General features: G+C 29.5%; 7 protein-coding genes across 7 annotated transcripts; 3 read left to right on the top strand and 4 right to left on the bottom strand.

The window, feature by feature from the left end:
* LOC113794794 (NDP-glycosyltransferase YjiC-like) lies at positions 1–1553 on the bottom strand. The gene is made up of 2 exons (XM_027344932.2): positions 992–1553; positions 1–927 (listed from the first exon to the last, which is right to left on the bottom strand). Exons 1-2 carry the CDS (start codon positions 1494–1496, stop codon positions 116–118), a joined length of 1317 nt encoding a protein of 438 aa, XP_027200733.2. The 5' UTR covers positions 1497–1553; the 3' UTR covers positions 1–115.
* A 264-nt stretch (positions 1554–1817) lies between these two features.
* Positions 1818–3375, bottom strand: LOC113795995 (NDP-glycosyltransferase YjiC-like). Its single transcript, XM_027346239.2, has 2 exons — positions 2754–3375; positions 1818–2685 (listed from the first exon to the last, which is right to left on the bottom strand). The coding sequence occupies exons 1-2, from the start codon at positions 3253–3255 to the stop codon at positions 1871–1873; spliced, it is 1317 nt and encodes a 438-aa protein (XP_027202040.2). The 5' UTR covers positions 3256–3375; the 3' UTR covers positions 1818–1870.
* Positions 3376–4110: 735 nt separating this feature from the next.
* Positions 4111–5076, top strand: LOC113795999 (glucan endo-1,3-beta-glucosidase-like). Its single transcript, XM_027346243.2, has one exon. The coding sequence runs from the start codon at positions 4176–4178 to the stop codon at positions 5040–5042; it is 867 nt and encodes a 288-aa protein (XP_027202044.2). The 5' UTR covers positions 4111–4175; the 3' UTR covers positions 5043–5076.
* LOC113794795 (uncharacterized) lies at positions 5032–6863 on the bottom strand. Its single transcript, XM_075820441.1, has 4 exons — positions 6712–6863; positions 6519–6593; positions 5592–6454; positions 5032–5507 (listed from the first exon to the last, which is right to left on the bottom strand). Exons 3-4 carry the CDS (start codon positions 5766–5768, stop codon positions 5136–5138), a joined length of 549 nt encoding a protein of 182 aa, XP_075676556.1. The 5' UTR covers positions 5769–6454; positions 6519–6593; positions 6712–6863; the 3' UTR covers positions 5032–5135.
* Positions 6864–7072: 209 nt separating this feature from the next.
* On the top strand, positions 7073–9029 carry LOC113795994 (cholinesterase-like). The gene is made up of 2 exons (XM_027346237.2): positions 7073–8378; positions 8449–9029. The coding sequence occupies exons 1-2, from the start codon at positions 7168–7170 to the stop codon at positions 8909–8911; spliced, it is 1674 nt and encodes a 557-aa protein (XP_027202038.2). The 5' UTR covers positions 7073–7167; the 3' UTR covers positions 8912–9029.
* Positions 9030–9722: 693 nt separating this feature from the next.
* LOC113796010 (cholinesterase-like) lies at positions 9723–11509 on the top strand. Its single transcript, XM_075820169.1, is given in 3 exon segments — positions 9723–10878; positions 10881–10941; positions 11012–11509. Coding segments are annotated over 3 exon segments (1668 nt in total). The 3' UTR covers positions 11463–11509.
* On the bottom strand, positions 11446–12543 carry LOC113795943 (uncharacterized). The gene is made up of 2 exons (XM_027346184.2): positions 12149–12543; positions 11446–12080 (listed from the first exon to the last, which is right to left on the bottom strand). The coding sequence occupies exons 1-2, from the start codon at positions 12192–12194 to the stop codon at positions 11542–11544; spliced, it is 585 nt and encodes a 194-aa protein (XP_027201985.1). The 5' UTR covers positions 12195–12543; the 3' UTR covers positions 11446–11541.
* Between the last annotated feature and the right edge of the window lie 84 nt (positions 12544–12627).

Below are 12627 nucleotides of genomic sequence, written 5' to 3'. Positions count from 1 at the left end.
TTGAAAAATTGAAAAAAATCGTTTAAATTTATTTCAAACTAAAACAAAGAAAACAATAATTTAATTTAGTTTTAAAAATGAAAATTTAGAGAAAAAATCGAATTAAGATTGGATTTTAGTTTTGTTTTTGGTAATGCAATTGTTCGATTGTAATGGCAACCATTTCCGTACTATTCGATAATTGCATTCGTTTAGAAATTTTAGCTAAACGTTCTTTCATTTGATTATCATTCAATAATTGTTCGATTAATGAATGTAATTGTTTTGGTTGACATTTGTATGCATTGATTTTGGCGCCATAACCCATTTCAGTAACACGTTGTGAATTATTATATTGATCACCAAACAATGGTGAAACAATCATTGGTTTACCAAAATATAATGATTCTAAAACAGTATTATTACCACCATGTGTAATGACTAAATCTACCTTGGGTAATAATTTCAATTGTGGTACAAAACTATCACCACAAATATTATCCGGTAATGTCATAAGTTGATCTTTACGTGGACCAAATGAAAAAATAAAACGATTCGGTGAATCAGCCAACATTGTTATCAAACGATTCATTAGTTTAACATCTACACATCCTAACGATCCCATTGAAACATAAATCAATTTACCCAATGGTTTTTGAAGAAATCGTTCCGGTATTTCAAATGATTCATCTTTGTCATTCATACGAATAAAATGATCAAAACTTTGCCATTTTTCCGGCAAAGGTCTAATATCAAGATAATCCATTTCTTTTGGATATGCATAGATATTTAGATATGGTGATTGATGATGAACACCATGCACTGATGGTTTCATTCCAAATTCTTCTGTTATTCGTTTATTAAAATGAACCAATACTCCCATCAATTTATCAATGAATGCTTTTCTAAATTCTTCTCGTTGTTTAGGATCACCTTTGGTTGGAAAATCTATTCAATCAAACAATCAAATGTATTCAATTATTATTAAAAATTCAATTCAATTGAATCCAACCTGTTCCATTCGGTGGTAAATCATCATGTGATAAACATGATAATGGTTGAGCACTTGTTGACCATACCCATGGAATACCAGATTTATAAACAGCCGGTATAGTTGTATAGCTATCAACTACAATAACATCTGGTTTTGATTGATCAATTATTTTTTTAATTCCATCATCAACATTCAACATTGCATCGAAAAATTGTTTGTACAATTCGGGATCGATCTGTTCCAATGCTTCCATTGGAGGTAAACCAAACGTTGATTTCATACCATCCATAAAATTGATCCAATGTTCATTTGGACCAAATTTTGGATTACGATTTGGATCAACATAATACATTTCTTCGATACCGGTGGCAAATCGTTTAGCTTCACCATGCCATGCTTGTTCTAAAGCAAAAATCGTACGATGTCCACGTTGTACAAGTTTTTGTGCAATACCAATACAAGAATTTAAATGACCATAACCATCTAAAGCAACAAATAAAACAGTCAATTGTTTCGAAGACATGATTTTTTTTTTTTTTTTTGATTATTGAAAATTTTTGAAAGTCAAATATTAAAGGATTTTTTTTTTTTTTTTTTATTAATTTAAGAATCTTACCACCTGAAATATTAAAGGATTCAATGTTTTTTTAGCTTTTTATTCTTTTATTATCTAATTTTCTTTTATAACATTGATTATCAATTGAGTTGTATTTTCTTTTCTGTTTATCAAATAAAAATTTTTGCTTGATTTAGCTGATGGATGATGATGATTATTTTTTTTCTAGAAATTGGATAAGGATCAGCAAACAAATTTGTCTATCACACGCAGACACACATCAAAAGGTGAAAAAACATAATGTGATAATTTTATTTAGTTTGGTAGATCAAAAAATCAAATTAAGCTTGATCTTTGTTTTGGACAACTTTTTCGATTGCAATGGCAACCTGTTCAGTACTATTTGATGATTGCATTCGTTTAGAAATTCGAGCTAAACGTTCTTTCATTTGATTATCATTCAATAATTTTTCGATTAATGAAAGAAATTCTTTCGGTTCACATTCAAATGGATTGATTTTTGAACCATAACCAATTTCGGTAACACGTTGTGAATTATTATATTGATCACCAAACAATGGTGTAACGATCATTGGTTTACCAAAATATAATGATTCTAAAACAGTATTATTACCACCATGTGTAATAACTAAATCTACTTTGGGTAATATTTGCATTTGTGGTACAAAACTTTCACCCCAAATATTATCCGGTAATGCCATAAGTTGATCTTTACGTGGACCCAATGAAAAAATAAAACGATTCGGTGATTTGGCCAAAATTGTTATCAAACGATTCATTAGTTTAACATCTGCACAGCCCATCGATCCCATTGAAACATAAATCAATTTGCCTAATGGTTTTTGAAGAAATTCTTGCGGTATTTTAAATGATTCATCTTTTTCGGTAAAACGAATAAAATGATCAAAACTTTGCCATTTCTGGGGTAATGGTCGAATATCAAGATAATCCATTTCTTTTGGATATGCATAGATATTTAGATATGGTGATTCATGATGAATACCATGCATTGATGGTTCCAAGCCAAATTCTTCGGTCATTCGTTTATTAAAATGAACCACTAGATCCATTATTTTTTCTAAAAATACTTCCATATATTCTTCCCATTGTTTACGATCACCATTGGTTGGAAAATCTATTTCAAATGTAAATTTACATTGATTAATCATTGAACAAAAATTTTAATGATCACAAAAAATATACCTGTTCCATTTGGTGGTAAATCATCGCTTGGAAGACATGATAATGGATGAGCACTTGTCAACCATACCCATGGAATACCGGATTTATAAACAGCCGGTATAGTTGTATAACTATCAACTACAATAACATCTGGCTTGGCTTGATCCAATACTTTTTTAATTTCATCATCAACATTCAACATTGTATCAATGAAAAGTTGTTGCAATTTTGGATCCATTTTTTTAACTGCTTCCATTGGTGATAAACCGAATGTTGATTTCATATCATCCATAAATTTAATCCAATGTTCATTAGCACCAAGTGTTGGATCACGATTTGGATCAACAAAAATTATTTCTTCAATACCAGCATAACGTTTAGCTTTACCAGCCCATGCTTTTTCCATAGCAAAAATAACACGATGACCGCGTTCCACTAATTTTTCAGCAACACCAATACAAGAATTCAAATGACCATAACCATCTAATGTAACAAATAAAACGGTTAATTGTTTCGAAGACATGATTTCGATCTGGTAAATCAAATATCAAAAATGATTCGCAATGGTTTTCAAAATTGCTTTTTAAACATCAAAAATCAATTTCATAAAATAAAATGGCTAAATTTTTTTTCTAATGAGTTTTGTCTCTTTTTTTCTCTGGTACAGATTATCAAATTTAGCGGCATATCTCTCTTTGCTGTTGTCAAGTAAATTTGCACTTTTATCAAATAAAAATAATCATTTTTTTCTTGCTTCAAGTTGATGGATAATGGATGATGATCATCATTTTTTTTGAATCAAAAAGATAAAATCAAACATCAAACAATTGATTATACATTATGTCAATCAAACAACGTTGATACTGACATACTGAAAATTGAAATGCCGCTTGATCAAATGAAAAAATTTTCAATATTTTGTTTTTTATCAAACTAATTTCCTGATAATGATGTACCATGTATGATTTTTTTGAGATTTGAAAAAAACACAAACGTTCTCTCTCTCTCTCTCTCTCTCTGTCCAAAAATCAATCAATCGATTGGTCAGATTATGGAAATAATGTCATTAAAATCTTTTTAGCATTGAAATTTTACATTTGGACACAAATCGTTGATGAAATCAATGGAAAAAAATGGATTTTCCTATCCTCCGTCCCCCCCAAAAAAAAACCAATTTTCCTATCTAAAAATAGCCAAATGGTAATCAATTAATTGATTGATTGATTGATTGATTTTGTTTATTTAAAAAGGTCGATGAAATTGTTGTTGTTGTTTTCAAAGGAGATTATTACCCCGCAACATGTAATCAGGGTTATTTGTTTATCATCATTATCCGAATCAAAATAATTATAAAAAGTGATGTTTGAAATTGGAAAAAAATGAACATTTTTTAATCAATTTTTTTTCTAAACTTGAAAAAATTTGACAAACAACAAAGACATAATGAATCTGAATACGTTTATGATGCTTTCGTTATTCGAAAATATTCTACAACCATCGATAGCTACAGCTATCGATCATCACCACCATCATCGACAACGACGAGAAGAACATAGAAATTTAGTTTGGAGCGATGAATTTGATTCCGATCGATTAGATGATCAAAATTGGATTTATGAACAACATTGTGGACGTTTTAATCAAGAACTTGAATGTTATACAAAACATCGTGAAAAAAATGTACGAATTAAAAATGGTCATTTAATGATTGAAGTTTGTGTTGAACCATATAATGGTTATAATTTTACATCGGGTCGTTTATTAACCCGTAAATCATGGAAATATGGTCGATTTGAAATACGTGCACGAATGCCACATGGTTATCAATTATGGCCAGCAATTTGGATGTTAGCTAAACATGAAACGTATGGTGGTTGGCCAACTAATGGTGAAATTGATATTGCTGAAATTATTGGCAATACAGCTGATTTAATGTCATCAAGTATACATTATGGACCAACAGTTGAAACAATGATTTCAATGACAAGTGGTGTTAAGAATTTTTCCATCGATCTAAGTAAAGATTTTCATTTATATACATTAGATTGGAATGAAAAACATTTACAATGGTCATTGGATAATCGACCATATTATTCAGTTAATTTAGATCGTATAATGTGTTGTGATGATAAATCAATCAAATCACCATACACAAAAAAAGTACAACCATTTGATCAACCATTTTATCTGATATTGAATGTTGCAGTTGGTGGAACATTTTTCGGCCAACCACCTTATGTTACACCGGAACAGGCAAAAAAATGGCCCAAAAATACAATGGAAATTGATTATATAAGAATTTTTCAATGAATAAAAAATATTCAAATTTTATTTCATTTATCAAGTTTTTTTGTTTTGTATGTTTGCTTTGTTTTTAAAATTTTCTATTTGTTTTTTGAATTCCTAATTCGAATCTTGAATCAAATTTAATGATTTATAATATTCTTGTTGTTGTTCCATTTGAGCTAATTTTCTACGACGATTATGTTCATCAATACGTGCACGACGAATTAAATCTTCTTGTTTTCGTATACCATCCAAATCAATAGCTAAAAATATATTAACAATAAGCATTATGATTGTAATAATCAATGAAATCAAATAGAAACGTATATCGAATATTGTCATATAAATATCGATCATAATGATTAACATTGCTGTACCATTGAATGCAACAACTAATGACCAATTTCGTCGGATAACACCTGACCATCCTATTATTGATGCCAAAAATATGACGATAGCAAACAAAGTGATGTATAAAAGTTTACCACGCTTTTTTTTTATTTCGAAAAGAAAAAAACAATGATTTAATTAATTTGGTTGCTGAAATTTTTCCCTTTAAAAAAATAAACTTACAATATTCGTTTCATCACTATCTTTTTCAGCATTTTCAGCAATATCAATCCAATGACAATAGGATAATACAGCCAATGTTATACAGGCAATAATACGTACGGGAAATAAAATATGTAACAAAGTGGATTTCATTTGGAAACGTTTTGAATGTCTTAGATCTTGTTGTTGATAATTCATAATGAATTTTTTTCTTTTCTTGGTATCAAAAAAAAAATATTCAACTAGAAAAAAAATTAATGGATCAATTTCACCGAGAACAAAAAAAAAATCAATAAAAAGGCTGAATTCAGAATTCTTATTAAGGTTATTATTGAAGAAGCAGCAACAGCAATACAGTGGTTAACACCAAGAGACTTCGGTAAAGATTTTTTTTTATTTTAATGTTTGTTTTTTTTCTTCATCATCTTCAAATCGAATGCATATTAAAAACATTTTCGAACCGAACATGCTCAACAGAATATTCTGTATATTCACATTCGAATGTTTTTTCTTCAATTTAGCATTCATTGTTTGGCATTATGACAACAACAACAACAGGGCAATAAGAATATAAAACTTCTTCGAACTAAAAATAAACAAACTTTTTCTTCTTTCTTTGCGATTCACATAAAAGATTTATTTTTTTGGCCTGGATTCAATAGAACAACTAGGATGATAGAAAGTTATTCAAGAAAAAGAAAAAGAATTTTTTGTTGTTTAGTTTTGTTTTGAAAAAGAAAGAAAGAAAGAAAAAAACAATAACCATAATGAATCCAAATGACGTTGATTGAATAATCAAATTCAAAGAAAACGCAATGACATTGTGATTGAATAAACGGATCGATTGATCGATCGATCATATACAGAAGACGAAGAAGAAGAAGCTGGAGAGAAAAAAATGATAAATTACCATCATAATAATAAAATTTTATAAACAGAATTTATTACCCAGGAGGAACAAAATAATAATAATAAAAAAAATTATCACAAATAATCGTGTGTGGGCGTTTGTGGTTGATCATTCTGATGTAATAACCAACAGCGAAACAAAAAAAAAACAAAGACCAAAGGTGAATTGAATTGTAACATTTTTTTTTTTGAAGATTTTCAAACCTATGTTAAAATAGATAGTTTTTTTTACCTGTATTGTCGTAATATCCTTTTAAAAGCGATAAACAACAAACTCATCGAAACCTTGAAATAGGATATAATCAAAATAGGATAATCTATAGTCTTGTGATTGCCAAGTTTTTTCCATAAAATCAATCGATCGATATTGAAGCGCTTGACATTAATTACCTGTTTACTTGTCTTGATTACTAGGATTATCCATATCCTTTAAATAAATGCAAAAGATTTTTGAGAAAAAAAAAGAATGATAAAATGATTTCAATTAGATAACCTAGATTGATTAAGATGCACTTGAATTTTTTTTCTCTAGACATTTCCAATCAAAAGATTTTTTAAAAAAATTGATTATCTAATTATCATAGTCATCATTCCTTTTTTATAAAACAATCAAACAATTATTAAAATTTGTTAATCATTTTGGATACATGAATATTTTTTTTCCCCAGTGATTATTGCAATCAAAATAATGATGATGAAATTGTTTCAAATAACATTTGCTGTATTTATCTTTTGTCAATCAATATTGGCCGATGATCAAGCACCAATTGTTGATACAAAAAATGGAAAAATTCGTGGCTATACAACAACATTACAATATAATGATGTCAAATTATTCGTTTATGAAGGTATTCCATATGGAAAACCACCTGTTGGTGAACGAAGATTTCTTCCATCCGAACCGATTGATAAATGGGATGGTATTTATAATGCACATGGTTATCGTAATGCATGTATGCATTCAATGGTAATTGTACCGGATAATGAAATTCCTGAAACCAAACATCAATCAGAAGATTGTCTATTTTTAAGTGTATATCGTCCGGCTAAAAAAACCGATGAAAAATTACCGGTTATGTATTGGATTCATGGCGGTGGATTTGAAACTGGTACAATATTTTCTATTGCATATGATCCATCATATTTAGCTGGTGTTGGTAATGTTATTGTTGTTGCTGTTAATTATCGTTTGGCAGCATTTGGTTTCTTGTATGCTGATGATGAAGATGCACCAGGTAATGCTGGACTTTATGATCAACTTCTTGGCCTGAAATGGACACGTGATAATATTGAACAATTTGGTGGTGATTCTGATCAGATTACAATTTTTGGTGAATCAGCTGGTAGTATGAGTGTAGGATCACATTTATTGTCACCATTAACCAAAGGACTATTTAAACGTGCTATAATGCAATCCGGTACAGTAAATTCATGGATGGGTTCAAATAGTAAAACGGAATCATTGAAAAAAACTAAAATGTTGGCAAATGCATTACATTGTTCAACTGATGATATTAAACAAATGCTCAAATGTATGCGTAATGCATCGGCCGAAGCAATTGTTGAAAGTAATAAATATGGACGGAATGTTGGCCTAGTATTATCACCAGTTTATGATTCGGAATATTTACCAAAAAATTCAATCGAAGCATTAAAAAATGGTGAATTTAATCGTGAAGTTGATCTACTGTTTGGTGTTAATCGTAATGAAGGAACTGTTTTTGCCGAAGCAATATTTCCAAAATTACTTTCGCCAACAATCAAAAATCCACAATTTACACGGATGCATGCACAAACATTGATTGAATTATTATTTGGTATTTTTAAAATTAGTGATCCAAAAGCAGTTGCTGAATTTTATCTGAAAAATGTTTCTGATTCTGATGTCGATGGATTACGGTAAATAACAACAACAACGACTATCCATTAATTACTAATCAAATTTTTTTCCCTCTCTCAAAAAATCTAGCGGTGCTGTCGGTGCAGCTTTCGGTGATTATCATCTTACTTGTCCATCAATATTTTTTGGTGAAACTTTTGCTAAACATAGTGATTCGAACAATGTATTTGGCTATCATTTAGTACATAAACCATCAATGTCAGGATTACTTGAATGTGTTGGATATATGGGTGTTTGTCATGCTGATGATTTAGTATTTTTATTTGGTTTTCCTATCGAATTACGTGGTACAGTTTATTCGGAAGAAGATTATTATCTTTCTCTTGATATGATTAATGCATGGTCAAATTTTGCACGTTATGGTCAACCAGGTAAATTTGCTGGAATGGAATGGCAACCAACATTGCCTACGAAATCATCAAATTCTAGTGCTAGAGTTTTGCAAATAGATGTACGAGGTAAACAACAAATGATTGATAATCATTTTGTTCCTGTATGTGAAAATTTCTGGCGTCAAAGAATTTTTGTCTAAAATAATTTCACATCATTGATTCTTGAATAAAATTACAAATTGTTCAATTGAAATGAATTTTAATATAAAATGAAAAAATAAAAATAAAAAACGAATGTGAAATACCATTCAAAATTTATTTCTAAACAATTTTTCAAACAAATTAATCAAACATCCTATTGGATGACGGACAATTAATGTAATATTCATTCAATTATCCTTTATTGAAAACCCTTATTCGAATGTGTGTGATTCATAGTGAAACCATTGAATTTTTTGTTTTTTTTTTTTTATTTTAAGGACAGAATGAATGAATGAATGACCTTAAGGACAGATTTTTCAAATTAATTAATCAAAACACAATAATCTATTCTCGTGATTAAACTAAACAAAAAAAAAATGGCTGGTATTTTTTCCAAAAAAAAAAAAAATCAATCATGCGGTATTACACGTTAATTAATCAAATAATATTTGCTTTGATCTTGGATTATCCATACCCAAGTCCAAAAAAAAAAAATGATTGCAAAAATAATGATTATCATCAAAGAATGTGACAATAATAAAATAAGTAAAACAATTTATAAAAGAAAAGAAAGCTAACCAATTAGATAACATAGATTCAATCTACACACAATAATCATAATTATTGATAAGATGGACTCAATTTTTTCTGGAAAAAAAGAACCCCAAAAATTTTTTTTTTTAAATGATTTTCTAATCATCATCATCATCATCGACCCAAATATATAAAACATGATCGACAATCATCAAGATTTGTCAATCATTTTGATGCATTTTAAATATTCATTGATATCAACAAATTATTATTATTATGATGATGATGAAAATGAAATTGTTTCAAATAACATTTGTTTTATTTATCTTTAGTCAATCAATATTGGCCGATGATCAAGCACCAATTGTTGATACAAAAACTGGCAAAATTCGTGGCTATACAAAAACATTACAATATAATGATGCCAAATTATTCGTTTATGAAGGCATTCCATATGGAAAACCACCTGTTGGTGAACGAAGATTTCTTCCATCCGAACCGATTGATAAATGGGATGGTATTTATAATGCACATGGTTATCGAAATGCATGTATGCATTCAACTTTAATTGTACCCGATAATGAAATTCCTGAAACCAAACATCAATCAGAAGATTGTCTATTTTTAAGTGTATATCGTCCGGCTAAAAAAACCGAAGAAAAATTACCGGTTATGTATTGGATTCATGGTGGTGGATTTGAAACTGGTACAATATTTTCTATCGCATATGATCCATCATATTTATCTGCTGTTGGTAATGTCATTGTTGTTGCTGTGAATTATCGTTTGGCTGCATTTGGTTTCTTGTATGCTGATGATGAAGATGCACCAGGTAATGCTGGACTTTATGATCAACTTCTTGGCCTAAAATGGACACGTGATAATATTGAACAATTTGGCGGTGATCCTGATCAGATTACAATTTTTGGTGAATCAGCTGGCAGTTTAAGTGTATCATCACATTTATTATCACCATTAACCAAAGGACTATTTAAACGTGCTATAATGCAATCCGGTGCAATAAATTCATGGATGGGTTCACATAGTAAAGCAGAATCATTGGATAAAACTAAAATGTTGGCAAGTAAATTAAATTGTTCGACTATTGATATCAAACAGATGATAAAATGTATGCGTAATGCATCAGCCGAAGCAATTGTTGAAAGTAATAAATATGGACGGAATGTTGGCCTAGTATTATCACCAGTTTATGATTCTGAATATATACCGAAAAATCCAATCGAAGCAGTAAAAAATGGTGAATTTCATCGTGAAATTGAACTCCTGTTTGGTGTTAATCGTAATGAAGGAACTGTTTTTGCTGCAGCAATATTTCCAAAATTACTTTCACCAACAATCAAAAATCCACAATTTACACGGATGCATGCACAAACATTGATTGAATTATTATTTGGCATTTTCAAACTAAAAGATCAAAAGCAGTTGCTGAATTTTATCTGAAAAATGTTTCTGATTCTGATGTCGATGGATTACGGTAAATAACAACAACAACGACTATCCATTAATTACTAATCAAATTTTTTTCCCTCTCTCAAAAAATCTAGCGGTGCTGTCGGTGCAGCTTTCGGTGATTATCATCTTACTTGTCCATCAATATTTTTTGGTGAAACTTTTGCTAAGCACAGTGATTCGAATAATGTATTTGGCTATCATTTAGTACATAAACCAACATTGTCAGGATTACTTGAATGTGTTGGATATATGGGTGTTTGTCATGCTGATGATTTGGTATTTTTATTTGGTTTTCCTATCGAATTACATGGTACTGTTTATTCGGAAGAAGATTATAATCTTTCTTTAGATATGATTAATGCATGGTCACATTTTGCACGTTATGGTCAACCAGGTAAATTTGCTGGGATAGAATGGCAGCCAACATCATCAAATTCTAGTGCTAGAGTTTTGCAAATAGATGTACGAGGTAAACAACATATGGTTGATAATCATTTCGTTCCTGTTTGTGAAAATTTCTGGCGTCAAAGAATTTTTGTCTAAAATAATTTATTGATATCATTGATTTTTAAAAAAATTACAAATTCTTTAATTAAAATAAATTTATTATTCGAAGAAAAAACTAATGTGGATTAACTATATCGAAAATATCGTTACTCAATTTGTTTTCGGCTTTAATCATCTGTAATTCAAGATCATTCAATTTGATCAAATCATCTTCTTGTTCAACTTTATCGATAATTTGTTTCAAACCATTAACATCATTTTCAATTGTTTTACCATCTTCAAGACGATTTTTTGATTTTAAAAATTCCAAAGTTTTTTCACCACGTTTAACCATATCTTTGGCTCGATTTACTAATAATGTATGCATATCTGGTTCATCGGAATATGCCATCTGAATTTCCAATGACATTTTCTTAATCAATAATGTTAATTCTTTTTCAAGTATTTTTGTTTTATCATCATCATCATCAGTGGTTTTTGTGTTACGATAATCTTGCATCGATTTTTCCAACAAAGGTATATCTTTTTCCAAACGACGTGCTTCACGATTACGATTTTGTGATTTTAACATTTTCAATGCATCTTCAGCTTTTTTGCCAATTTCTTCACCTTTTTTCAATAATTGTTCTTTATTGTTATCATCGGCAATGATGCCTATTGGGAACAAAACCAAAACAGGAGCAAAAATTAGTCATTTTCAAATGAATTTTATTGATAATTACCATTGATGAGAAGGGTAAGTGAGATGATGGCTAAAATGAATTTCATTTTTTTCACGTAAATTTGAGTTTCAAAAAGAATGATTTTGATCAAAATAATTTACAATCGACTGATATGAACAATATAATTGTGGAATGGATTTTCTATTTATAGTCGTTGGTGATTTTATAAAAATCAAAAGACAAAATGTCGATTGAGTGAAGCACAAGTACATCCGTAATCATTATCATATGACATTTTTCCATAGAAATTGATTTCATTTACCAAATATGATGACTCTCGTCTGTTATCAGATTCCATTCCAGGATTTATATATCCGTATTTTACAATTTCAAATGAAATTATTGTAAAATTGGAAAAAATCATTTCGTCAAGGTCGGAAATAACCGCGCTGATTTTTTTGTTTTTTGTTTTGTTTTTCCATCAGGATGAAAATTCCTAAATCAACATTGATGAACAATTGGAGGTAGAAATAGAAAAA

Source organism: Dermatophagoides pteronyssinus, unplaced genomic scaffold (genome assembly GCF_027571235.1).
Source record: "Dermatophagoides pteronyssinus isolate colony J.1.1.1.1 unplaced genomic scaffold, Derpt_VIB-CSIC_2022.12 sq0006, whole genome shotgun sequence".
Classification (NCBI taxonomy): domain Eukaryota; kingdom Metazoa; phylum Arthropoda; class Arachnida; order Sarcoptiformes; family Pyroglyphidae; genus Dermatophagoides; species Dermatophagoides pteronyssinus.
The sequence above is the reverse complement of the archived record's forward strand: the minus strand, read 5'-3'. Positions and strand labels throughout refer to the sequence as shown.